Source organism: Pan troglodytes, chromosome 12 (genome assembly GCF_028858775.2).
Source record: "Pan troglodytes isolate AG18354 chromosome 12, NHGRI_mPanTro3-v2.0_pri, whole genome shotgun sequence".
Lineage (NCBI taxonomy): Eukaryota > Metazoa > Chordata > Mammalia > Primates > Hominidae > Pan > Pan troglodytes.
In genome coordinates this window covers 57,382,737-57,409,739 of record NC_072410.2, presented here as the reverse complement: position 1 = coordinate 57,409,739, position 27,003 = coordinate 57,382,737, and the positions used below count along the sequence as shown (strand labels likewise).

General features: G+C 45.0%; 1 protein-coding gene across 7 annotated transcripts in view; it reads right to left on the bottom strand.

Moving 5' to 3' along the window:
- Positions 1–932: 932 nt before the first annotated feature.
- SPRED2 (sprouty related EVH1 domain containing 2) overlaps positions 933–27,003 on the bottom strand; it is a 124,787-nt gene continuing 98,716 nt past the window's right edge. For 6 of the 7 annotated variants that reach the window (XM_063789766.1, XM_016948652.4, XM_024354394.3 and 3 more), the window contains 4 exons: positions 24,857–25,025; positions 22,223–22,287; positions 6,843–6,992; positions 933–4,251 (listed from right to left, as the gene is read on the bottom strand). In XM_063789766.1, coding sequence (XP_063645836.1) covers positions 3,583–4,251; positions 6,843–6,992; positions 22,223–22,287; positions 24,857–25,025 — 1,053 coding nt within the window. In that variant the 3' untranslated portion in view covers positions 933–3,582. The remainder of the gene's footprint in view (positions 4,252–6,842; positions 6,993–22,222; positions 22,288–24,856; positions 25,026–27,003) is intronic. The other variant, XM_016948653.4, reaches the window with a different exon arrangement.

Sequence of the window (27,003 nt, the reverse complement as noted above, 5' to 3'; positions counted from 1 at the left end):
TGAGGCCTGGTAAGGACCTGGGCTCTGCAGTTGGCTAGCCCAGCTCAGCCTGGTTCAGTCCTTGCCTCCTGGGACCGCAGTTTACCTGTTACTCACCCTTTCTAAGCTTCAGTTGCTCAACTGTGACACAGGGATGACAGGAGGGCCCTGTCTTGCAGGGAGCATGAGGGCAAGTGAGCTCGTAGGACTCTCTCCCCACTCCTCCAAGTCCTCCCCTCCCTTCCTAACTTCCAACATCTCTCCACGCTTCTCACCTTTGCCAGTGGCTTGCGAAAATCACCCCCTTTAGGAAGAGTTAAAACTGAAACGTTAACACTAAGACGCAAGGCCCCTCCTATATATCTCCTTTTAAGGGCCCTACTCCTTTCTCTAGAGAAACTTTTCTCTGTGACCCTGAGAAGACCTCATACTTTATTTCCTCCTGGGGATTGTCACTGTAGCTCTGGAGCATCCAAAGTGTCCATTTGGAAAGGAAAGTGGGCCAAAGAGAGCTGCTCGGAGAAGACCAAGCATCTTGCAGTGTTAACAATTGTTTTCTGCGAGAAATTGTCCTCCAAACTACACACACACACACACACACACACATATATCCCTGAGGTTCAGCAGGGATCAGTGGAAAACAACTTAGAGGAAGTACAGCTGTTCCCTCTGAGGAGCGCTCGTTGGGGAAGCCAGGCCTAGGAAGAGGGGGTGTTCCTGGGCGGTGGCCTGCAGCCTTCCTTTCACTGAGGCATCCGAGCCCAAGGAGCTGCAGTCTCCCCTTGGGAATATGACATAACCATAGGAGGAAAGGGCCTTGAAAAAACAGACCGGTGTCCACATGTCCTTCGGCACAGGAAGCCCTGTCCCATCCTGTATGCGGGAACTCCAAGATCTGCCAATGCTCTAGCATCACCTCGTCTCCTGCCAGACAAATACCCCAAAGCCAGCGATCTGATAGGATGTGTTTATATTTACACGGTACATTTTAAAGCAATAGCTACATTGGTCATACATATTAGAAACCATAAAAAAAAGTTAAGAACTAAAATGTACATCATACACTTGTATATATATTTTTTACACAGAGGTAAAAAGGCTTATTATAAAAAAATCAATACAACAGGGTTTTTAGTATACAGGTAAAGAATGAATTATGCTTCAGGCACTTTAATTTGTTAATGTGAGCAAATAGCTTGGGGGGTCGGGGAGGCTTCTGGACAGAAAATCTTTTGGTTAATGTTTTGTTACCACAGATACAAAAATAAAATCTGAATAATTTCTCTCAAATGATTGACGTCAGTATGGCAAAGCTGACTGGGAAAATACTACACACTGTTCAGCTGCAGTGTGGCAATTAGAGACGTATTTACATAAATGTCCCCATGGCTGTCTTTGTGCCCTTAACCGATGCCTTCACAAACCAAAAAGTATACGTGGAGTAAGATCTGCTAGCATAACTCTTAAAAGGGTGGAAAAGGACAAGGGGTGAAAGAAGAGAGAAACAGGTAACAACTAAATAGAGGTGACAAACAAAAAACAGCAGGGATATGTGCGTTCTTATTGAAATAAATAGGGGCACTTGAACTGAGGTCTAAGGAAACGAACATTAGTGTTGTGCTTTGTAGAGAAGAGACCCTAGAGAAAGACCCCAAGGAAGTGCCTCCGGGTCGGGGGAAGGTGGTCTCTCGACAGCACTGGAGGCTGGCTGAAGGTTTTCTAGATGTTCTCCAGGCATGGATGAGGTTCTCTTTTCTTCCATCAATCCAGATGGACAGCTCTCTGCTCCTTTTCCAAACTGGAAAGCCTAAACCAGTTACTCCAATGAATGAAGACGTCTACTAACTGACTCATAAGCACACTGGGTATTTACACCGGTAATCTACTAAAGAAACGCGATGAGCTTGTGGACGAGCTGGAAACAGCCCCATGAAGGTGAGCACAGCTAGCACTTTCCCAATATGATTGGCAGACTGGAAAAAAGTCCCTTTCCTTGAAGACTGGTGTCCTGTGTGCAATAAAGAAGGAGTGGGGAAAGGGAGTGGGGAGCAGGCCATGTCTTCTGCTGGCCGCTACCACAGAAAGATCGTGGCGGGAAGAACAGCCGGCGTCCACAAGCCTGTCCCCGGTGGTCTCCACGAGGTTCTGATTGTACTATGCTAGGTATAGGTAACCACTCTTCACTTTTCTTCTTTTTTCAATAAGAAGATTTGGCTAATCCTTGCAACGTATTAGAAAAATACTCTTTTCCAGCTAATTAGAAGCCTCCTCCGTGGCAAGGCGACAGGCAGAACCAGTTGGCTGACCTAACCACCTGTGCACCCAAAGTGGCGAGTCTGGGTTTGGAGTTGCAGGAGAAAGACACTTAGGCATTGGAAGGGTTTTTACATATGGCCTTGTTTTTTCCCCAAGTATAAATGAGGAATTTGGTGATGTGAAATTGAGTCCAAAATGAAACGAAAACATAAACCAATGAAGAAAATGCAACCCACCACTCTTCAAATTTATGACATTTAAAAATCCCCTCTCCCCATTAATATAAAATAGCCAGGGGTTGGGGGGAAGAAGCTCCCTATGGTTTTATTCACCATAACCTTAGTGTTTCTCAATTGGAACTTGTTCGTGGAAACACTGATTTGTGTTTGAGGAAACTATTTGGTTTGCAAAACAACAAGCAAAATTTCTTACTTCACTAGTATCCTATTCTAATATTGCTAAATTTTTAGAAGTGGTGGCAACACAATTTAAAAAATGTTCTACTTTAGGGGTAATGGGGAGGCTCACAGAAACCTGAAATCCCCATTCTAGCCCTGGTCCAAGAGGATGCAATGCAGTTGAAGGAATTTTCCTGATTCTCACAAGTTAATCTGAAGTTAAGGCTCAATTCTCAGTCTATTACGGGTGAATGTTTTGCATCAGTGAATCATTTCAACAGATTTTGGGGGGGCAGAAAATGATGATGGGCTAAAGATAGAAACTGCAGCTTACATGGGAAATTTGGCTTTAGAAAAGTTAAAGCGATATTGTTTTGTGGTACAAGTTTGTTAACTAGCTCACCTCCTATACATAATAACTGACTGCAGGCTGAGATACTTCTGTCGGGTTTCATCATTCTCACATCCCATTTCCGCTGAACCAGATGCTTGCTAGCGACAGGCAAGGTGAACCAAGAGAAAGAGAGTCTTCGACGCTCTTGGAAAAATCAACTACAAAACCCACCGAAAATCAGCAGTTCCAATTGCAGACTCCTTTGAACTGGAAGAGGCGGGGGAGGAGGAAACAGGAAATCAACACATGGATGAGACAGTTAGCTTGGTTACAGATTGTTAATAGTACAGGAGTCTGTGGCGAAGGTTCCTTCCTCAGAACACTGTGCGAGCGTGTGTGTATGGATGTGGCTGCTGCAGTGTGGGCGGCAGGGGGAGTGGAGAGTCTACCCGGCAGCGTCCCTGGCTGGAATGGTGCCTCAAGGTACCAGGGAGCTGGGAGGCCGCTTGCCCTCCTCGCTCCTTGGAGTGGAAGGGAGCGGGGGAGAAGATGAGAGTATGTAAGAGACGAGTTCCCCTGTGGCTGCGGATGGAGGGAGAAGGGAGGGAAACTGAGTCACGCGGCCGCTTTGTGCTTCCCGCCACAGCACCTGCACATCACTCCGCAGTGGTAGCAGGCCCGAAGGGGCAGGTAACAGCACATACAGGGGGCCAGGAAAGACAAGGCAATAAGAGCCATCCACCGGAGGCAAAACTTCTCGTCGCTAGTATCGCACGAGCAAGGGTCTGTATAGTCTCCCTCGGGGTCCGACATACAGTGATAGAGCATGCTGTCCGCGCACCACATGCAGCTCACCCGGCGGATGCAAGTTCTCACGGAGTCGGGCGCGTCCTGGCAGTGGCCCCTGCGGTTCTCCTCGTGGTTGAACATGTCCCTGCAGTACACGCACCGCGAGCGCTCTCCGTCCTCCTTCCGCCGCCGCGACTTGCCCCGGGAGGGCTGTGTCTTGATCACGCTGCCCCCGCGGCCTTTGGGGTCCTCGCCTAGGCCAAAGTCTGAGGAGTCCACGTAGGGGTAGTTGTAGTCATGCTTGGGGACCTCGCCCTTGGCGAAGCGCACGTAGGAGGAGTCCGCGTCCTCCGAGGGGTCCGGGTACTTGCCCCTGACGGGTGCGTGCCGGTAATCCTCGTACCCCGTCATCCAGATCTTCTCCCGGGGGTTGATGCGCACGATCTCCTCGTCGTCGTCCGGGAAGCTCACCTGGCGGTAGGGCCTTGGCATCGGCTGTCCCGTAGGAGAGGAGACATTATTTTACAGCAGCGGCCAAAAAACAAACAAACAAAAAAACACCCCACCTTCTCCCTCCCTAGCCGTCCAAAATGCACCTTTCTCGATAACTCCATCACGATGCTCCGTGAAGAAACAGACCCCTCCTGAAATTACTGAATATCCTGTCGCCCAGTCAGAGATGTATTTCAAATAGAGTCTCAATCCATTAATGGGCCAGGAAATCAATTTCATGGGTTGAGACCAGCAGTATTTTCCCTTTCTGGTGACGCACTGCCATACAGGCAGGGGAGTGTGCACATGGCAAGGGCACAGTGTGATGCGTTCTCAGGAGCATGGCACACTCAGATCAAGAGGCAGAACAGGACCTGTGCCCCAGAGTATCTTCCGCCTCCCTCAGGGACCTCCTAGCCCCAGCGTGAGGGCTACACTCACTTCTAAAGGCCTGCATTAGTTTTGCCTGTTTTTGTATGGTATGTTCTCTTTTGTAAGGCTGGCTTTTAAAAAATTGAAATAGAATAAGGACACTGGAGTGCAATACATGTGAGAAGGTAAGTCCTGTTTTATGAAACTTCATTATCCATATGTGCACAATATGTCCACAAAGGATCACAATAGGAGATGCATTTCTCCCTGTGGGTGTCTCCTTCAAGAGACAGGGGACGCTAGGAAACAGTAGCTCACCATGTCATCTGGTGAGATGCGGACAGGAGAAGGATAGAGTGAAGGCTCCGGAAACTGAAGTTTCACTCCTGCCAGGATCTCACAAATAGTGAGTGGCCAGACCAAGAGCCACACCCTCTAGAAACCTGCAAATCTAAGCTGCATTCTCCCTCAGGGTGGAAGAGGCTTTTCTCTGCAGTTAGTCCTGCTACAGGCTGCAACCCTGCCTTGTCCAGAGCAGCAGACATTGAATAAATATTTATTAATTACATGCATATAACCCTGGCTCACCCAGGGCCTCTCAGTGGAGGCAAAGAACTGAGACTTCTTGCTTTTGAAGTCCTTTGGGCATGAAGGTTTTTCAGGGGTTGAGGAACGTGGCTCTGGAGTGACTCACTGCAGTCAAATGCTGACATTTTCTAGCTAGTACCTAAGACTCAGGTTCCCTTTCTGTCGAACTGCATAGGACTGTTTTGAGAATGAAGAGAAACAATCTACAGAGGGTGTCAGCTCACAGCCTTGCTCACAGGATGCACTTGATACCTCTCGCCATCACAGTCATTATCATATTGTTACAGACTTGATCATGCGCTTATTAGATTTACCCATCACTTCCTACCAGAGGGCAGGGCCATGTCCCACACATTTTACCTTAATTCCTGTCAAATTCTTGGTATCAGAGTTGCCTAGATTTTTGAAAATCATGATTTCAGAAGGATTTCAAAACAAATCTCGGAAACTGACACGGGCTTTACTAATTCTTTATTTTGGACAGTAAGGAAAGTAAAAAAGTTAATTTCCATCTACTGCTAGCATAATGTGATATTTATTTATTTATTTATTTTTTGAGATGGACGCAACAATTTTGAGACGCAACAGAGCGTCTCGCTCTGTTGCGATGACGCAATGGCGCAATCTTGGCTCACTGCAAGCTCCACCTCCTGGGTTCACGCCATTGTCCTGCTTCAGCCTCCCGAGTAGCTGGGACTACAGGCGCCCGCCACCACACCCAGCTAATTTTTTGTATTTTTAGTAGACACGGGGTTTCACCGTGTTAACCAGGATGGTCTCGATCTCCTGACCTTGTGATCCACCTGCCTCGGCCTCCCAAAGGGCTGGGATTACAGGCATGAGCCACTGCACCTGGCCAATAATGTGATTTTTAAATAGGACATTTTAATCCCAAAATATTAGGAAGCACAATCTAAAATAATTTTTTTAAAAAGAGTCAAATAAATCTAGTTTTATGTTTAAAAACAAAACAAAACAACTCACTGCCCTTTTTTCTCATTTCAAAGCAGCCTAGTGGCCACAGCACCCCACACAGGCACCAGTCCATGCCCCATGATTTGGGAACTTGCTCTGCAAAGCAGCCACTTGGTAAATATTTGTCGAACTACCGAATTCTGAGCTCCAGCTACATCCGCCTGAGCAAGACTGGGCCTGTAGCCTGTAAGGCTGGGGGCTCGAGCCAAGTGTGCAGCATTCCTTAGTCCTGATTGTGGCTCTGGGCTTCCACACAAAGCCGGGAGGCCCTTTGGACAGAGGAATGCAGGACGCAGTGTAGCCCCCTGGGTGAGAACAGGCTTGGATTTGAATCTCGTTCCATCAGATACTCCACCTCTCTAAGCCTCAGCTTCCTCATCTATAACCTGGGGAGGCTGAAGACTTGCCTTGTGGGGCAGTTTCTGAGGATTAAACCACATAAAGCATATAAAGGGTCTGGCAAGGTGTCTGGCACACAGAAAACACTGGATGAGGCTGAGGTGCCACCACCAATGCCACTTTCAATATGAAGTGGGGGTAAAGGCAGGAGCAGGAGAGGCCTGTGGTCATGGAATTTGGCTGAATAGGAGGGGAAAGAGGCCATTCCAGAATCAGAGGCACCACCCTGATGCCCTCAGAGGAACAGGGCTGCTGCTCACCTGATCGAGGTGATAGTGGTCCGTGGGGTATGAGTCGTGGAGGTGGCCCAGGGTATAAATCCTCCGGTGCTCACAGGATGTGGGAGAGGAGATTGTCCGAGTAGGTTGCTCTCTCTTCTGAGAGGAATTAGAAGAACTGTCTGTAGCTGTCTATGTAGAGGGAGGTAACCAAGAGTCAATTTAAAAACAACAACAAAAACCCCACGCAGCAAACCCTGACATGCACTATTCAAATACTAGCTATTCCCTGGTTGTGGCAATTTGCTGCTCTTCCCAAAATCTTGAGTTTGTCTTGGCTACAACAGGAGGACCCCTGAATGGCCAGATTGTCTAAACACAATGTGGCTGGTTCAACAGGCAGAGAAGCCCAGTCACCAGACCTTGGAAAGGTAGGTTTTTCTTAAATGCGGGAATAGTGACTGGGTGCGGGGGGAAAGGCTGGATATACCAGGCTCCCCAAAGGTTTGTGTTCTAGTTTGATCAAGAATGGTTACCCTGGCCAGGCGCGGGGGCTCATGCCTGTAATCCCAGCACTTTGGGAGGCCAAGGCGGGCGGATCACCTGAGGTAAGGAGTTCAAGAGCAGCCTGGCCAATATGGCAAAACCCTGTCTCTACTAAAAATACAAAAGTTAGGCAGGCATGGTGGCAGGTGCCTATAATCCCAGCTACTCGGGAGGCTGAGGCAGGAGAATTGTTTGAACCCGGGAAGCGGAGGCTGCAGTGAGCCAAGACTGAGCCACTGTACTCCAGCCTGGGTGACAGAGCAAGACTCCATCTCAAACAACAACAACAACAACAACAACAACAACAACAACAACAACAACAAAAACAAAACATAAATAAAAGAATGGTTATCCCATCTGTGGCCCTGGTTGTGAGGTGTTATGGCAAGCAGGGAAGACGCACACAGGCAAAAATGAAACCCACGTGTTTATATGGAGGGGGGAAATCTCCACCTGGGAGAGTCTCAGAGGTAAGGATACCGCTGGCTGGGGTATCTTGAGTACTGGATTTCCAAGAATAAATTTTGTATCTTTGGGGTTGGGAGCAAGACTTGGAGGTCACTTTAAACTGGAAGTGAGATGGATGACTGCATAGAAAAACAGAGGCCACCTCTGTGAAGGGTGAGTACAGAGCTGTTTTGCCCAGTAGAGATGTCAAGTTAAGACTGGAGTCTCCGTAACCATGTCTTTGGAAGATGACTAGCTATCAGTGCGCACTGTACAAGCAGATCCCACAGGCACCCAGTATGCCACCTGATATGGTTTGGCTGTGTCCCCAACCAAAACTCATCATGAATTTGTGGGAGGGACCTGCTGGGAGGTAAGTGAATCATTGGGGCAAGTCTTTCCCGTGCTGTCCTCGGGATAGTGAATAAGTCTCAGATCTGATGGTTTTAAAAAGAGGTGTTCCCCTGCACAAGCTCTTTTTTTGCCTGCCACCATCCGCGTAAGATGTGACTTGCTCCTTCTTGCCTTCCGCCATGATTGTGAGGCCTCCCCAGCCATGCGGAACTGTAAGTCCAATTAAATCTCTTTCTTTTGAAAATTGCCCGGTCTCCGGTATGTCTTTATCAGCAGCGAGAAAATAGACTAATACTCCCACCTGAGACACAACGGAGCAGGCCAGGCGACCCCAGGTGGTGGTCATACTCCACAACCCTCTGGGCCCAGGGGCTATCCAGGGGCCTTGTTAGATGCAGCTGGCAACCATCTTTAAAACCAGGACCCCCAGAATCCCTACCCTTCCTTCTGCTTGCTTAGAGTGACATATCTCTCCACCCTCTACCATTCCCCAACTAAACAGATGAAAAGAAAAGGCTTTTTCTGATCTCTAGATGCTCTCTTTCTTGCAAATCTACAGGAACTTTCCTTTGGCTACTGTTTCTTACTTGTATATTCCCCTCATCTCATTTGCTTATATATATATATTTAAATGTATTTATTTATGTATTTGGGACAGGATTTTGCTTTGTCACCCAAGCTGGAGTGCCGTGGCATGAACACAGCTCAAGTGATCCCCCTGCTTCAGCCTCCTGAGTAGCCGGGACAATAGGTGTGCACCACCTCCCCTGGCTAATTTTTGTATTTTTTGTAGAGACGGGGGTCTTGCCAAGTTGCCCAGGCTGGTCTTGAACTCCTGGGCTCAAGTGATCCTCCTGCTTTGGCCTCCCAATATGCTGGGATTACTGCCATGAGCCACCATACCCTGACTTATCTATCACTTTACATGTTTTTGTTAGCTATCATAAATCATTTTAGGGACAAGGGCAAAACAAATAGACTTACAAAAGTTCTTTTTATCCTCCTCTCATTTATAAAGTAGTACATACTTAGAAAAACAGCACTACAAGAATTTAGGAAAAACACACCCATATTTCCGTTATGCAACATAAGCATTGTTAGTTTTTACACCTTGGTCCACATGTGCAGCATCCCTCTGGAGACCCAACCCTCCTGGATGTTTCTCTACTTGGGTTTGGTCTATGCCATGCATGGCTGATGCCTGCTTCTGATCCCCCAAGCCATGGTGACTAATTTCAATATGAACACACGGTGCTCTCCGAAGCAATATAGAGAGACTTTTGACAGAGCGGTCAGAAAAGCAGCTGTCTCCATTTCTGTAATCAAGATCTAAGGGTCCTATAAGCCTTGAATCCTGGCACGGGTGTGGGGAAAGGACTTGTCTGAGGATGGGAGCAAGAGAAGCCACCCTTAGTCCCTTTGAGCTGCTGGATCCAGCCAAGCCTGAATCCTGATCCACTCGAGGATGTCCCAATGATGACACCAATTCTCTTTTGTAACTTAAGCCAGAATACACTGGGTTTGTCACTTGGGTGCACTTTCCCTTCACTTTGGATTCCTTCCAAAGCAGTCCCACAGGCACCACACTCCTGGCTTCTCTCTACCCCTTACTCCTCCCCAGGTTCCCTCCTCTTCCTCACAAACAACTCTTCTTGGTGTCATATGTGTGAGTGCTTATGGTGTGCCAGGCCCTGAGCTACTTGTGGACACGGTTCCTCAGCATGGCCAGCAGGTCACAGGTAAAACACTATCTCCATGTCACACACTGGCACTAAGGGACTCTGAGAGATGGTGAATCCAGGCCATGGCAGCACAGAGTCACTGGCAGAGCTGGGACTGAAATGCAGCCTCCCTGACCACAAAGCCCAGGGAGATTTCTAATAGGCCCCACACATTGCTGCCTCTCACACCCAGGTAAGTCCACTTCCAACTCCTATGCTAAGAGGTATTTTGTTGAGATTAACACAAAACACAACTTCTCCAAGTCACAAGGTACACCCTGCTGTATACAAACCCAGGAGATGAGATGATGTCTCACAGTACAAAGGTTACTACAGATCTCAATAAATACCTCTCAAATGAGTAATCAGGGCCTTTCAGTGTGATTCAAATCTCAAGAGTTAAATTCTTATCCAACAGCCACGTTACAGTCATCTATTAGGTTAGACGTTACCCTTGTGTTGAACATTGTAATAAGCTCTCAGTACTTAGTTCTCAGAAGCCCATTTAACACACCACGGTCACCACTGTGTTAGTCATCTGTTCACCCTAACTCAGCCTATTTTCTGTGACCCACGTTTGGGTTAACAATGTGTAGAAAGTCCTTCTGAGAAATGAGGCACATCCGGCTTTTCCTAGGACTCATTAGTCGATCAGAAATGCTACCTTCCGATATTCCCATCCCACCTCCCCAACCCTCTCTCCCTGCACAGTCCAGTGCAAAGCTCCCCAGACATTTGTCAGAGGATGTGAGACTGAGAAAGGCCTTATCCGATGACGAATTTCTACAGTGAAGCAAGAAGGCCAGAAGACCTCGAGAGGCACGTCCACAGTCTACTGCCTCCTGAGGGCAGAGCTGAGGTTGCGTCCTAGCCGAGCCTGCAGTCTTCCAGGCCCAGCTGTTCAGGGTTGTGTGAACTCCCAGAAGATTCCATTGGAAGCCAAGGCTATTTCAGATGGATACTAACAGATGATTCTTACAAAGCAGCTAGTGTGACCTACAAACAAAAGGAATGTACTACCAGGGCATCTCCAAGAAAGGCAAAGGGGAAAAAAAATCTCCTTTTACCCTTATGCACCTCTGAACTGGCTCTCCTATAACTCTGCCCTGGTTTCCGTGGGCTGCAGAAAAGCAGCCCACCTGAGGTATGCACATACCTAATACACAAGCAAGATTCTTAAACATCTCTCTGTTATTTCTGTGCACAAGCTACTGACACCTACCAACCTACCAATCTGAAAGCTGTCACCTTCAATGAAAGAGTTGGCAATCACATGCTCCCAACTCTATCTACACTCCCCTTGCTCTCCAGTGGGGGTCTAAGAACTGTTAGGGCTTTGAAGAACAAAAGCAGAGGTCCCCTGTGACTACTCTGTGCTCGGGGACTTCAGGCTCCTAGAAGGCATGACTGCAGCATCCTGAGAGAGCAGGTCAGAGTGGGCGTTTAATGTCTCCTGCTGTGGACACTGAGGCTGGCATTGCCATCTGGCCCCAGCTGACACTGGGAGGTCTTGTGCACTATGATGCAGGGAGCACAGCCCTTGCCACCTGCAAATGTACCCTCTAAAAACACTCTTGCCTCTGGGTTTGACTCTGACTCAATGTCAATGCCTGTTACTAAAAAGATGTCCAGCTGGGTGCAGCTGCTCATGCCTGTAATCCCAGCGCTTTGGGAGGCTGAGGTAGGAGGATCGCTTGAAGTCAAGAGTTCGAGACCAGCCTGGGCAACAAATCAAGACCCTGTCTAAAAAAAAAAAAAAAAAAAAAAAAAAAAAGATGTCCAATTAAGAAGTGTGCAACCTAATATGAGGCACTGAAAAACAGAAACGAGGGGAGTATTACAATGCTAAAAACAACAGGGTCTCAGCTCAGGCAGATTAGATTTGAATCATTCTCTGCTAATTATAAGATGATTTTGGTCAAGTTAATCTCTAACTCCAGTTTTTACATCTGTAAAACTGGGCCAAAATCTTCCTTGGGGTTATGGCAAAAATAAAATGGGATTTAAAATTTCTATTTTGCTATACATTTTTTTGAGACAGAGCCTTGATCTGTCACCCAGGCTGGAGTGCAGCGGCGCAATCTCAGCTCACTGCAACCTCCGCCTCCTGGGTTCAAGAGATTCTCATGCCTCAGCCTCCCGAGTGGCTGGGATTACAAGCACGTGCCAACACGTTTGGCTAATTTTTTGATTTTTTTAGTAGAGATGGGGTTTCACCAGGTTGCCCAGGCTGGTCTCCAACTCCTGAGCTCAGGCAATCTGCCCGCCTTGTCCTCCTAAAGTGCCAGGATTACAGGGATGAGCTACCACACCTGGCCTAAAAATTTCTATTTTAAACTGTGACTGCTGGTATATGAAAGTTACTGATTCTGTATGTTGATCCTGTATCTGGTTGTTTTGCTTAGCTCCCTTATGAAACTAGATTTTTCTAAGTAAATCATTTTGCTCACAAAAGATAGTTTGGTCTCCTTTCCTCTTTATATATATATACATATATGTACATATATATATACACATATATGTACATATATATACATATATGTACATATATATACATATATGTACATATATATATATACACATATATGTACATATATATATATACACATATATGTACATATATATATATATATATTTTTTTTTTTTTTGAGACGGAGTCTTGCTCCGTTGCCCAGGCTGGAGTGCAGTGGCACGATCTCGGCTCACTGTAAACTCTGCCTCCTAGGTTCACGCCGTTCTCCTGCCTCAGCCTCCCAAGTAGCTGGGACTATAGGCACTTGCCACCACACCCGGCTAATACTTCGTATTTTTAGTAGAGACGGGGTTTCACCTTGTTAGCCAGGATGGTCTCAATCTCCTGACCTCGTTATCCACCTGCCTCGGCCTCCCAAAGTGCTGGGATTACAGGCGTGAGCCACCGTGCCCGGCCTCCTTTCCAATATTTATACCATCTTCTTCTTACCTCATTGCATCTTTTGCCAGGGCTTCCAACATGACATGGAAAAACAGAGGGGACAGTGTCCTGCTTGTCTTGAACCTGACTTTGATAGAATTACTTCTAATGAATTTCTATTAGATATAATATTTCTAGGTAATTGGAGTGATTATAAAGTTCCAAAAGTTTCCTTCTATTCTAGATTGCTAAGGATTTTCACCAGATATTAGATGTTATTAGATGATTTTTCTGTCCACTGAGATGATTACACAATCTTTCACCTTTATTTTATTAATATGTGAATTAAACAGCTTTTCCAACATAAACCTTCTTTGCATTCCTCAGATACATTCTACCGGTCTTTCACTAAATATGCCTTACTAACATGTGATGTGATTTATTTATTTATTTTTTGAGACAGAGTCTCGCTCTGTCGCCCAGGCTGGAGTGCAGTGGCGCCATTTTGGCTCACCGCAACCTCCGCCTCCTGGGTTCAAGCGATTCTTGTGCCTCAGCCTCCTGAGTAGCTGGACCACAGGCACGTGCCACCACACCTGGCTAATTTTTTATATTTTTAGTAGAGACAGGGTTTCGCCATGTTGGCCAGGCTGGTCTCCAACTCCTGACCTCAGGTGATCTGCCCACCTCAGCCTCCCAAAGTGCTGGGATTACAGGCATGAGCCACTGCACCTGGCCCAATGTCAAATTTTTCTATGGTTACTATAAAAAACCACATACTTTGAGTAGCAAATAACAAGATCTGTGTGACCTGGTTTCTAAAGCCCTCTAACAGGGCAGTGAGCTGAGACAAGCCTTTGATGAGGAAGAACCCAGAAAGGAGAGAGTAAGAAAAGAGAAGGGAAGGGGGTGAAAGCAGGTGTCAGAGGGTACAGAAATGAAAGTGGGCACTGCCAACATTTAAAAAAACAAGAAACAGGGACAGGGCTGGCCTGTCCAAATCCTCTATGGTAGTAAAAAAAAAAAAAAAAAAATCCATCCCTGGCCAGGCGCGGTGACTCACGCCTGTAATCTCAGCACTTTGGGAGGCTGAGGCGGGCAGATCACGAGGTCAGGAGATCGAGACCATTCTGGCTAACACGGTGAGACCCCGTCTCTACTAAAAATACAAAAAATTAGCTGGGCGTGGTGGCAGGAACCTGTAGTCCCAGCTACTCGGGAGGCTGAGGCAGGAGAATGGCGTGAACGTGGGAGGAAGAGGTTGCAGTGAGCCGAGATCGCGCCACTGCACTCCAGCCTGGGCGACAGAGCGAGACTCCGTCTCAAAAAAATCCATCCCTTCCCAGAAGGGTTTTTGGGTTTGGGTTGGGTGCTTTGCGGGATGTGGGCTCAGACACAGAAAGTGACCATGTTGTTGGGGGAGATGCCACGTGGCACGGGCAGAGGCAAGGCCAGGTGAGCAGTCCTCAAGCACCAATGGGCATGGGCCTCAGAGCACTGGTCAGAGTCAGGCAGCTTCCCAGAGGGGTGTGTCTGAGATGGGTCATAGCATTCTAGATGGGTAGACCAGAGGAAGAAAAGGGGGCTCAAGTTTATCAGTGAACATCTGATCAACATCTCCAAAAAAGAGCAGGCTTCCAGTTGCCAGATTCTATAGACACAGGCTGTACTTATTTTGAGAATTCAGATATTTCCCATAACCCTCTAGAGTTTGATGACAAATGAGAGCAACTCCATGGAGCTTCAAAACTTGAGACAGAATTTTAAAAAATAATAATGGACCTTAATGTTATGATGGCTTGACAATCAATCAAAATCTGAGTGCAAAAGACACTGGGCTGAAGCTGCCTGGGCTAATGGACTGGCAGTTTCCCCAAGGTCAATGCTGTCTGGTTTGGGTGGGAATCAGCCTGAATGGAGAAACGAGACTAACAGGGCAACACCTCAGGTTAAACCTGAGCCAGCTCCCTCCTGCTGTATGAGCCTTTTTTGTACAATATGATCTCTTGTTCTTGGAAGCTTGGCTACTCTTCCCTCTCTTATGGAGGGAACTTGAGTTTACTGGGAAATTCATAAAGAAGCAAGTGCAGCAGCTCACATGCCCTGGGTCCAAGAATGAACCTTCTTCATGTAGAAGGCCACCTCTCTGACCAAGGGAAGCTCAAGGAGGGAGGGAAGGAACCACCAGGCCAGACGAGCTGAGGAGACAGGTTGCTTAAATTGTCCATTCTGGGATGGAATCCTGGCTGCTGACCCAGGACTTTTTGGGGGCACTTTCTGTGTCTTCAGGACGAGCCAGACAGATTTCAACGTTCACATTTCGCAGGTCTTTTCAGTACTATGCGCATCCCTTCAAGTCCTCTAGGTTTTCCTGCTAAACCTTTGCTTTCTAAAAGAGGGTAGGGGCAGAGGACAAGGAGGCAACAGTTGGCAAAAAGTGCTATGGGAAAGAAAAGGTGTGCCTGGGCTGTTTTCTCAAGGACACTTGGAATTATTATCAAGGGGCACCTGGTTCACAGCCTTCTCAAGTAGGATGCTCCCATCCAGTACATGGGTGAGACTATTAGAGGGCTGGCAATGTGTAATTTCTTCCTTCTTCTTAGGGAGGGAGATAAAAGGGACAAACCCCTCCTCTCGAGAGGCAAGGAAACAAGTACAGCCACTTCATCATCCTCATGTTCCCAGGAACACAAGGGCTGACTGCAGAAATCACAATGTGCAAAGAGCCAAGCCCTCTCTGACCAGCCTGTTTGGGAGATCAATGGGCCTACGTGTTTTGAATAGGGCCATAGAAAACAATGTTAAAGAAACTGCTTAAGGAGCTAGACCACATCATTCAGGAATCATGTAGCACTGCTAAGCAAAAATAGCACTATACAGGGAGATTCGAAAACCTCAATTTCAGGCCAGGCCAGATATCTTGGACAAGTTGTTTAACTTTTGGGGGCCTCAGTTTTCTCATGTGTAAAATGAGGGAGTTGAACTAGATGATTTCCAAGGTCTGTTTGAGCCCTAACAATTTCATGTGCAATGCTTCTCACCTGCTCCTAAGAACATTACAGGTTAGAGGAGTTTGACTAAGCCCGTTGCTTAGTTGATTCAAGAACCACAGGATTAGGACAGGTGCAGTGGCTCATGCCTGTAATCCCAGCACTTTGGGAGGCCAAGGGGGATGGATCACCTGAGGTCAGGAGTTGGAGACCAGCCTGGTCAACATGGTGAAACCCCATCTTTGTAAAATACAAAGTATTTTGTATACAAAATAGAAAATATCTTTGTAAAAATACAAAAATTATCTGGGTGTGGTGGCAGGTGCCTGTAATCCCAGCTACTCAGGAGGCTGAGGCAGGAGAATCACTTGAACCCGGGAGGCAGAGGTTACATTGAGCTGATATTGTGCCACTGCACTCCAGCCTAGGTGACAGAGCAAGACTGTCTCAAAAAAAAAAAAAAAAAAAAGTTACAGGATTAATTTTGATTGATTAAGTAGAATTTCTGCCTTGTCTGCAGATGCTGCTGCTATTTTGAATTTTTAAAGGTAGCTAACTAGTAGTTATGGACTACATTTGCATTATTTTTGCTGCAATCTACCACCAAAATATATCTCAATAGCTGATGTAACTAAGGCAATATTCTTCCTTTTGCAAGGGATTCTCATTTTATATATAAGTATTTACAACTCCCCCCACCCCGTATATAATATTCGTTCCTTTCTTAACCTCAGCCTGAGAGTGTCTCAGAAGGCTACTGGCTCAGACTGGATGAGTTGCAAGATTTTCCCCACAATGTCTACTAAGGCTGAGAAACCTATGATCAGTCCTTTCTCCTTTGGCAAACAGGAAGTCGTCTGCCATTTTGTCAACAGGTCTTTGGGAACAGGTAGCTCCGGCTCATCTGTCCTGAGGGCCTACGTTGGTTCCAGGTGTCCTCTTTCAAAGAGGCAGCAGATCAGGAAGTAGGCCAGACCTGTATTCTTTCACAATCCCAGCTAGCAGGCAGTTTGAGGCAGCTGCTGGTGGGGCTTTGTGGGAGAGATGACTCTGACTCTGTCCTAGACTCTAGGACATTATCCTCTCTCTAGGACCTAGAGGATTCTTTCATTGTGAAATTAACAACAACAAAAACCAACCAACCAACCAACCAACCAAGAAAAAGAAATAGGGTCTCACTATAGCTCTGGCTGGTCTCAAACTCCTGGGCTCAAGTGATCTTCCCGCCTCGGCCTCCCAAAGTGTTGGGATTAAAGGCGTGAGCCACCAGTCCAGGTCAACAAAAACAATTTTGTAAAAAATTTTTGTTTCTTAAAAAAACAATTTTTTTTTGAGTTAGGGTCTTGCTCTATTGCCCAGGCTGGAGTACGTGGTACAATCACAGCTCACTGCAGCCTTGACCTCTCAGGCTCAAGAGATCCTCCCACCTCAGCCTCCTAAGTAGCTGGGACCACAGGAGCACATCACCATGCCTGGCTAATTTTTTTGAAAAAATTTTATGTAGAGACAGGACAGGGTCTCTGTATGTTGCCCAGGCTGGTCTCAAACTCCTGGCCTCAAGCAATCCTCCTGCCTCGCTTGGCCTCCCAAAGTGCTGGGATTACAGTTGTGAGCCACCATGCACGGCATCTAAATTTTAAAGTTAGATGATATGTTGATATGAAAGAAAAGGACTCTGATAAACCCACAGTTTAGCTTCACTGGAGGGACTGAGGGGATGGGAGCAGGAAGGCTGGGTTTCAAGTAACCTTGAATAAATACTCTGTATGAATTAACAAAATGGAAATAAAAGTTTCTCACTGTCCACAGCTTAAAAAGATGAGATGATATATATGTAAATAAAGCAAGACACAAGTGGCAGGGGTTGCAAAATGCCTTGGGGCTTCCTGAAACTGAGAGCATTCCAAAGCTTTTATTTAGATCCTTAGACATTTAATTAATTTAGCCACTATAGGTATTACATGTTGATAAAAAGATCCTCCTCTTACAGCGTAATGTGAGCTTGAGAGTTATTGTCATTTAGAAGATAAAGGAGTCCCCTCCCATCTTCTGAGACCTTCTTCTGACACCCCACCCTGTGTTGGGTCTCAATCAGCAGTAGTTATGGGATGCACTGCTCCCTGGGGTCAACCAAAACGTGGAGGGCTGCCCTCCCAAAACATCTTTGCTTTTCTTTTCTTTCTTTCTTTCTTTCTTTTTTTTTTTTTTTGAGACGGAATCTCGCTCTGTCGCCCAGGCTGGAGTGCAATGGCGCGGTCTCGGCTCACTGCAACCTCCGCCTTCCAGGTTCAAGCGATTCTCCTGCCTCAGCCTCCGGAGTAGCTGGGATTACAGGGGCCCGCCATCATGCCTGGCTAATTTTTGTATTTTTAGTAGAGATGGGGTTTCACCATGTTGGCCACTCTGGTCTTGAATTGCTGACCTCGTGATCCGCCCACCTTGGCCTCCCAAAGTGCTGGGATTACAGGCATGAACCGCTGTGCCCGGCCCATTTTTGCTTTTCTTACCCACCATAGATCAGTTTCACTAAACTTTGTAGAAGTAATTTATATTTTCAAACTATTTTCTCTTTTACTTGTCACCCCTTCCCTCCTCTGCCCCAATCCCTTAATGCTAAAGATAATGACACCAGAAAATATTTTTGATCAACTGATCTTCTAAAATGAGACTGGGGCTTTCAAGTAGGGACAGGGGAACCTCAGACCTCCAGCAAAGAGATGGCTGAGGTCTTAAGCCAATGTACCAGTTTAAATGCACATCGTTTAGGCAGCTTTTCTGCAATAAAAGGAATCTGATATACTGACCATGTAAAATGTACTGAAACTTAGTTGGATAACGATTTCCTTTTCTTAAGCTTCTCTGAAAGGGAGCAAGCAGTTTACGGGCTTGCATTCTGGGACAGGAGAGTGTGGAACTGAGGACAAGTCACTTCATCTCGCTGAGCTGTGGTGGCTTTATGTGCAAAAATGGAAGTGTCGATCTGTACTCACAGGGTAGCTGTGAGGACCAAATGCAGTCACGTATGCAGGAGTCCAGTGCAAAATGCCAGGGACAGTAATGGTTCCACATCACTGTCCCTTTCCTTCCCCTCCCCTTGGGCCAGTGAATGGAGACTCAAAGGAAATATGTTCATCCCAAGAAGGTTTTGAGTCCAAAGCACAGCTAACTAAAAGCAGAATCCAGTTTAGAATGGAGGCCTCTCTTCAGACTCCAAACACAGGGATCACATGCCACCTCACCTTTAAGAAAACACTTAGAAAGCCAGTCAATGAACTCCATTCATTACAACACTGGTAGATCTGCCCTCAGCTTTAATGTTTGCTGGGGATAGAGTAGGTAGAAAAAAACTCTTCAAGAAAAGGAAGATGTTGTATTCTGTGCCCTTTTACTTCTGTAAATGAAACCTTGATAAGTACAAAATTCAACAAATTCATTTTTCCACTTAAGAATGAAAAGAAACTCAACTTGCAAATACCCAAAAGCCCATCTAGGACAAAACCAACATTGTCTTGGCGCTTTGGTTTTAACTATGTGTTCTATCCATGCCTTAGACAACACCTGAGGTTGATGGGAGGGGGCTGGGATGTCATTAGACACAACTGCGCTGAGTTCCAAGTTCTAAATATCTGTCTTACCAGTAAGTTTTAGAACACAACCACACTCTGGGAAGCTGTAGACCACATGTGAGCTAAAGCAGTTCTCATGTCCCTGGCTCTAGGTTCCAGACATTTCATTATCTCAGGACAGAAAATCTAATGACAGGGAGCTCATAAATGAAGGGGGACCTGGTTTGTAAGCCCTGATGGAGTGTGTTCCTAAGAGTCAATGGCCTAATTACTGGGCTTTTCTAGGGAAAGGAGGTACTATTGTTGATAGGTGCTTGTTTGTAAACAAATGGAATGAAGGCAATTGATCACAGACACCAGGGTCTATACAGAACACAAGAAATTAAGTGGTGCTCTTTCTGCAGTGAGTCTGCAAGTGCCTGGAAGCAGCAGGGCTGCTTCTAAACTTTCTTCCAGGCATTTGGTGTTAGCCTAGAGTAGCACATGGATCCCCCGTGGATTAAAGGACAAAACCAGGAGGGATTCTGGCTTCCATCATCCCTTTCCCTCTCACCCTCTTCTGATTCTATAAATCACTTCTGGCAGGTAGCTGGGAAGCAGCTGCGAATGACAGGTTTGCTCTGGAGCACAGGAAGCCACCTTTTAACCCGCCTGCTGTTGTTTGTCTCTCAAAACGTGACAAAGGAACAGATGTAAGCAACATGCCAACTGTTGAGAGGATCTGCTCGGAGCACTATAGGAAGCCTGTTGGGAGCTATATCACACCAGCCAATCCAAGGAAGGACAACTGAGTTCATTTCCTGAAACCCCCTCTGCACACTCAGTTCAAGTCAGGTTGGGTCGGCAATGATCAGGCTATGCACCACGCAAACCCCTGCTTCCACCTTTGCCCCTGTGGCTCCCAGTTCTCAAAGCCCCTTCCTGAACCCCGTTCAAATGCAACTGAGAGGTACAGTCCAGCCTCACCCCCAGCGAGGACTTTTTTGATCCCATGCCCCTCCCTCATCTCTCAACCAGACTACTTTTCACAGTCTGTAAGCCTCTCATGGGTCAGTCTCATTTCTGCAAACCATCTTGTGATCTCTTTGAGGGTTGGAGCCATGGCTCACATACCTTTGTATTCCCAAGGTAATGGTTTTTCAAATCACCAGTTGCAAACCATGAGTACAATGGGAGACAAGTTTAATGGGTTGCACCCAATATATTAAAATATAAAATAAAAACCAGCTTACAAAAGACACTCCTGGGACAACTGGGGAACTATGAAGTGGATATTAGATGACATTATGAAATTCTTATTAATTTTCTAAGGGATCGTAATGGTGGTGTGTTTACACAGGAAAATGCCTTATTTCTTTTAAAAATTATTTTTATTAGACTTTTTTTTTGGAGCAGTTTTAGTTTCACAGCAAAACTGAGTGGAAAGTAGAGATTTCCCCTGTCCCCACACATGCAAAGTCCCCCATTATCAACATCCCCACCACGGTGGTACATTTGTGACAATCGATGAAGTACACTGACACATCACTATCACCCAAAGGCTACGGGTTACATTAGGATTCAGGTGTTGTACATGCTACAGGTTTGGACAAATGTATAATGACATGCATCTGCCATTACAGTGACATACAGAGTAGTGTCACTGCCCTTAAATTCCTTTGTGAACTTCAGGGGATACATGCTAAAGTATGAGAGGTGACTTACTTTCAAATGGATCAACAACAAAAATATTTGTGTGTGTATAAGCACACGCGCTCGCACAGATCAAGCAAATGTGCCCAAATGTTACAACAGCTGAATGTTAGGTGTAGGGTATGCAGGCATTCACTGTACTATTCTTTACATTTTTCTGTGTGCTTGAAAAGTTTTATAATAAAAAATGGAAGAAAATGAAACAGAAAAAAAAATCAGAATGCAGAGGATGAAATATGATTTGGTTTAGGTTTCTATTGACATATGTGTCCTGGGTCACAACATACATATATTTCTTATTGTGGGTCAAGGCCCAGAATTTGAAAATGCTGTCCAGGCTGGGCGTGGTGGCTAAAGCCTATAAACCTATAATCCCAGCACTTTGAGAAGCTGAAGTTGGAGGACTGCTTGAGCCCAGGAGTTCAAAACCAGCCTAGGCAATACAGCGAAACCCCATCTTTGAAAATAAATAAATAAATAAATAAATAAATAAATAAATAAATAAAAAGGAAAGAAAGAAAATGCTGTCCCGCGTAACTTGCTGCTCTAAGCACACAGCACGCAGGCAATGAACTATTTGTTAATTAACTTCTAGAAGCACAGGATTTAACTGAAGCAGCAAGCTGAGAAATCATTTTGTTTCCAGTTACATCCCATTAACTCAAGCTGTGTCAAAACAGCTAAAAACCCTTTCCTGCGTTAGCACACTTGGGCCTAACCTTAAGTCAGCCTGCAGGCCTTTCTTATCAGATGTTTAATTACTCATCAGGAAAGATACTGCTGGCTTTCCCCCTTGATGCCAGGGAGGGAAGCGTGTTCACAGAAGACTCCAAATAGGGCAAGCGATTGTCCTGGTTTGCCTGGGATTGAGGTGTTTCCCAGGACTAGGGACATTTTGTGCTAAAACCAGGACAGACTTGGGCAAACCAGGGCAGCTGGTCATCCTAAATCTGAGCAAAGACTTTAAGACAACCTTGGACAGACCTGGGAGAGCTGACACTGCTGTGCTGTGTGGCAGATGACACCACTGCAGCGTGAGCAACAGGGACAAACCCAGCCTGAGAAAAATTGTAGTAAGACAGAGATCGCTCTGATGCCATCCAAACAGCAACAGCAAACGCTGCATTGCAAAGTGTGCCTCATGCCCTTAAACAAAACCTTTCTCTGATTATTCAACAACTAATCTGGAAAGCAAAGGACAAAGGAAACTTACTGTAAAAACGTCATCATCGCCAAGCTCAGCTTCATTATGGATGGTGGAAGATGACGTTGTTGAACCTAAAAAGACAAAAATGTAATAAAAAGTGTTTCCCAAGAGGATACATCAAATCCAACCGTTTAAAAAAGTATATTTTAATAAAACCACATTCCATTCTTTTTGCGTGTGAATTACCAACAGAAACAAGTTACCTGGGAATTGAGTGCTTTTAATTTACTCTTCTTTAATTGATTCTTGCCAGGATGCTCCCTAAATTAACTTTGCCTGCTGTTGTTCCCAATTAATCTCTCAAACTTCTGCACTCGCTGCTAGAGAATAAGCACACAGAAAGGCACTGTGGAGGAGGTGAGGGGAGAGGCTGCCCGCTCCTCTGAGGGACATGCATCGAGCCCAGCCTCTGTAGTGACCTTGAGGTCCCAGCCGTGTAGTGGGAAAAGCACTGGACGGGGAACCCCTAAGTGAGACCTGCCACAATCTGACTGTGTAAACTGGACTTAGCTCCTCTGGTCTTTTCATCTACCAATGAAGGCATTTTAGCTCAATAGCTTGTATGGTTGTGTCCAGTTCTGAATTCAGATGTTGTATTTCTAAATCCCAAATTGTGGGCTCCCTTCTAAGGGGACACCTGTGCAAGGGGGTTTCCTCTTGCAATACCAAGGCATCAGTGAGTTTGCTTTGTTTTTCCAAGTCAAAATTACAGCTCTTGTTAGAAAACCCTCCTTATTCCATCATGGAACCAATTGGATTTTAGAGTTCAATGTAATTACTTGTTCACCTTTTTCTTCATTCTGGTATGCGAATCAGGTACAACTGCCCTACTTCCCCCCACCACCCTGAATAGCAGACAGTAATGCATGGATCAACTTAATTGGCCAAAAGAAAGACATATTTAAAATTGCATCAGTGACAGATATACCAAAAGGGAAATTTATTCTCTATCTTTTCCTTTTCTTGGTTAGATCTTTTAAAATATGCATTTAGAAAATATTTTGCTGGCCGGACGCAGTGGCTCACGCCTGCAATCCGAGCACTTTGGGAGGCTGAGGCCGGCAGATCACGAGGTCAGGAGTTCAAGACCAGCCTGGCCAACATAGTGAAACCCTGTCTCTACTAAAAATACAAAAATTAGCTGGGTGTGATGGCGGGCGCCTGTAATCCTAGCTACTGGGGAGGCTGAGGCATGAGAATCGCTTGAACCTGGGAGACGGAGGTTGCAGTGAGCCGAGATGGCACTACTGCACTCCAGCCTGGGCTGGAGACTCCATCTCAAAAAAAAAAAAAAAAAAAAAAAAAAAAAAAAAAAAAGAAAAAGAAAAAAAATGTTTTGCTATTACATGAAATTGAAAAGAATTGCTCAGAAAGGATGAGAGATACTTAAATTTCCAACAAGAGACTGCAGGAGAAAAAACAACAGTCCCATAGTATGTTCTGTGCAATTCCTACTGGTCTTTCAGGAGCTGTCTCTACTCTGAATTACTCCAATCAACCAATGTTCTAGGAAAACTGGTGGAAAAAAAAGCTAGATAGTATGTATATAGAGAAAAAAATTACAAGTAGGAGAATGAAATGTCGTGCAATTAAGTACATGGACACAATGCGAACGTCTATCAATAATATAGGAGCTGTTTTTTCTCTAAACATGAAAAAGCTGTGTTTAATAACATTTTAAATATTTGCCACTTATGTCAGACCTATGATTTGAACACTGGTTTTTATTATCTCTTTTTGGCTATCTCATACTTGTTTATGGATTCATGTTCTAGCTAGTCTTGTCTTACTACTGATTATAATAAGTAATGTCTTTTAAGACTTGCTTTTTTTCCTCTTCCCCCAAATCCACAATGAAGAAAATGACTTCAGAACACTTTTATTTCTTAAGCAAATGAAACATACATCCTTTTGTGATTAATTTCCCCAAGATCTGAATTTGGTATTAACATGCCTTGCTTGATATTTCTTTCTTCACAGGGCCCTGTCTATGGCTTCTTTAACCCTCTGATTTGATACCTGGATGTGCTGCAGTGGAGAATTTTTGTGTTTGCATCTGTGGACTCTAGTCAAGCCCACCATGAGAACTGACTGCCCAAGGGCCCTCCAGGCCACGATCAGATGTAACACAATGCCTACTACTCACTTACCCATAGACCAAGGCCTAAACCGAACCAGGGCTCCAGAGGTCACAGATCCCTTTCCTTTTCAGTGGCAGCTGTACACCCTGGGCCTCTGATTACAGGAGGACAGTGGGTAGGCCAGGAGCCTTCTGGGCCCGCCAGAATCCATTCTCTACTTCTGAGCCAAGACAGACCAGACCAAAGCCGTTTCAATAGTCAGGACAAGGTGAAAGCAGTCAAAAATACATGCACATGGAAATCCAGAACCTGCCTGTTTTTTCACAGCAGAGTCTAAAAATCAATTGGGATTACTCCTTACTCTGAAACCCGTCTCCTTTTCCCTGAATTGTCACTTTAATTACTCTCCTTGGAAATTCCAAAAGTTTTGGCATCTGCTGACCTGGTCCCAAACCCTCCCGCAAATAAACCACAAATAAATGATGGCAGACTATTGGAATTAAAAATAATTTGGAACATTTCCATAGTCCCACTAAGAATGCAGCGACAAGTTCAATACCTTCTATAAGGTCTTCGATTGCTTTCCTTACTCCCCTGTCAAAGGCTCGGGCATCAGCAGGGCTTTGGAAAGTAAGTCCAAACTTCCTATTATCGACCTTCCAATGATGAAACGTTGGATTGGCTTTGGTGTAGACCAAGTCCTTTCTTACATAGCATTCCAATACCACCTGAAGAATGGAAACACACAGGCTGGTTACTAGTGGAACAGCCACGATGATGTCTGGTTACAGAAGTCTAATTAGGAACCGTCACTGGTGGCAACTACCAAAACCCCTCTAACCCCTGCCTTCACATATCTGTGAGTCTCTCCAATGGGAAAGGAGGCTTTGCTTGGCTGCTGACCATCCGATCTTTGCTGCTCCCCACTGTCCCGGTTGTACCCCTTCACTACACTCTCTTCATCACGGTTATTCCTCTTCCTCCTGGCTGCAGGGCACTAAGCTGATGCCCAGGTCTTGGGTCTTGGCTGTATTTCAGATTACTGCTTTCATGTTGGGGTTTTTATATTGATGGTCATCTAGCTTCCCTCCCCCGAGGCTCCAAATTCCAAAAGTTGAAAAATTAACTTTACTCTAAAATTTCTCCTCTCCCAACTTCTGGCAATACCAATCCCTCTCCACTGTTTTTCTCTGGCTCATCATCTCTGTGGTCATCTTTGCCTCCTCTGCCTATCTCCTGTATTATTAATCACCAGGTCCATTTCATTTTTCCTTCAACAGCTTTTATATCAACCCCATTTCAGTTGCTGCCACCCTGATCTGGGTCTCTATTAACTTTATGTTTGGATTAATAGAACAATCTTCAAGTTTCTAGCAATTTAATCTCAGAACTGGCTTTTACTGAGTTGTAATGAGTAGATTGATCTTTTTATCTCTAAGATGGAAAGAACACCAATGTTATCAATGAGAACAAGAACATGCTCTGAAAACACTGAATAAATGAGAAACCTAATTCACATTCATTGTCCAGTATATCTTCCCTGTCAAGTTTTATATGTACTCCAATTCTCCTTCTTGTCATCCTCACAATTTAGTACCTGATTTCAAACTATTCTTTAACAGTTTCATGTATATTAGTCTTGTTCCCCTAACTAGACTACAAAAAGTCAAGATTATAAAATAACCCCCTGTCTAGCACAGTTGATAGAGATACTAGAATTTATTTAATATTATAGAAAAGAAACATTGCAATAATTTGAATGTAAACTTCATTCTTTATTCATTAAAAAACTCAGACTACTTACAATATTTATTCCTATGGCTTCATTACAAACACCATAATGATTTTGCTAAGTTTTAATAGCCCAATCTTGTTCTGGCAAAGATCTGCATTTACCGCAATGTGATCTTATTAATTTAGACTAAATGAAGGACAAGAGTAAAGACCTGCCTAAATTAGTATACAGGTAAATTAGAGAATATCTTTAAATAAGTATAAATTCTAAGAATAGATCAAAGCAAAAAGAAGGAGGCCAGTACAGTGGCTCATGCCTGTAATCCCAGCACTTTTGGGGGCTGAGGCAAGAGGATCACTTGAGCCCAGGAGTTTGAGACCAGCCTGGGCAACATGGCAGGACCCTATCTCTAACTAAAATACAAAAATTAGCTGGGTGTGGTGGCGCACATCTGTAGTCCCAGCTACTCAGGAGATTGAGGTGGGAGGAACGCTTGAGCCTGGGAGGCTGAGGCTGCAGTGAGCTGAGAAGGTGCACCACTACACTCCAGCCCAGGTGACAGAGTGAGACTGTCTCAACAAAAGGAAAAAACAAACGAGAAATAAATTAAGGGTTGTCTAATGAATGTTCCCTAACTTAATAAAAAAAGAGAATAATATTCAAATTGGTATATCAAATAGTAGTCCCAAGCAGTTAACTTTATTACATTGTATTGAGATCGGACAACAGTTCCCTCCCATAATTCTATTTATGATTAAATTGCTTATTATAGCCATTTCCCCCTAAGAATAGCACAATGATTAAATGTCAGCCCAGCCCCATTCCACATTGGGGAAATCCAAATAATCAAGAATTTAACAAATGTTATCTATTTTAGAATTTAATAGTCTCAATTCAAAGTCTCAAAATAAACTTTTTGTATTCTAAAAACAAAGATTCCTAGTTTCTCCATATTTGGGGGGTGAAAAAAT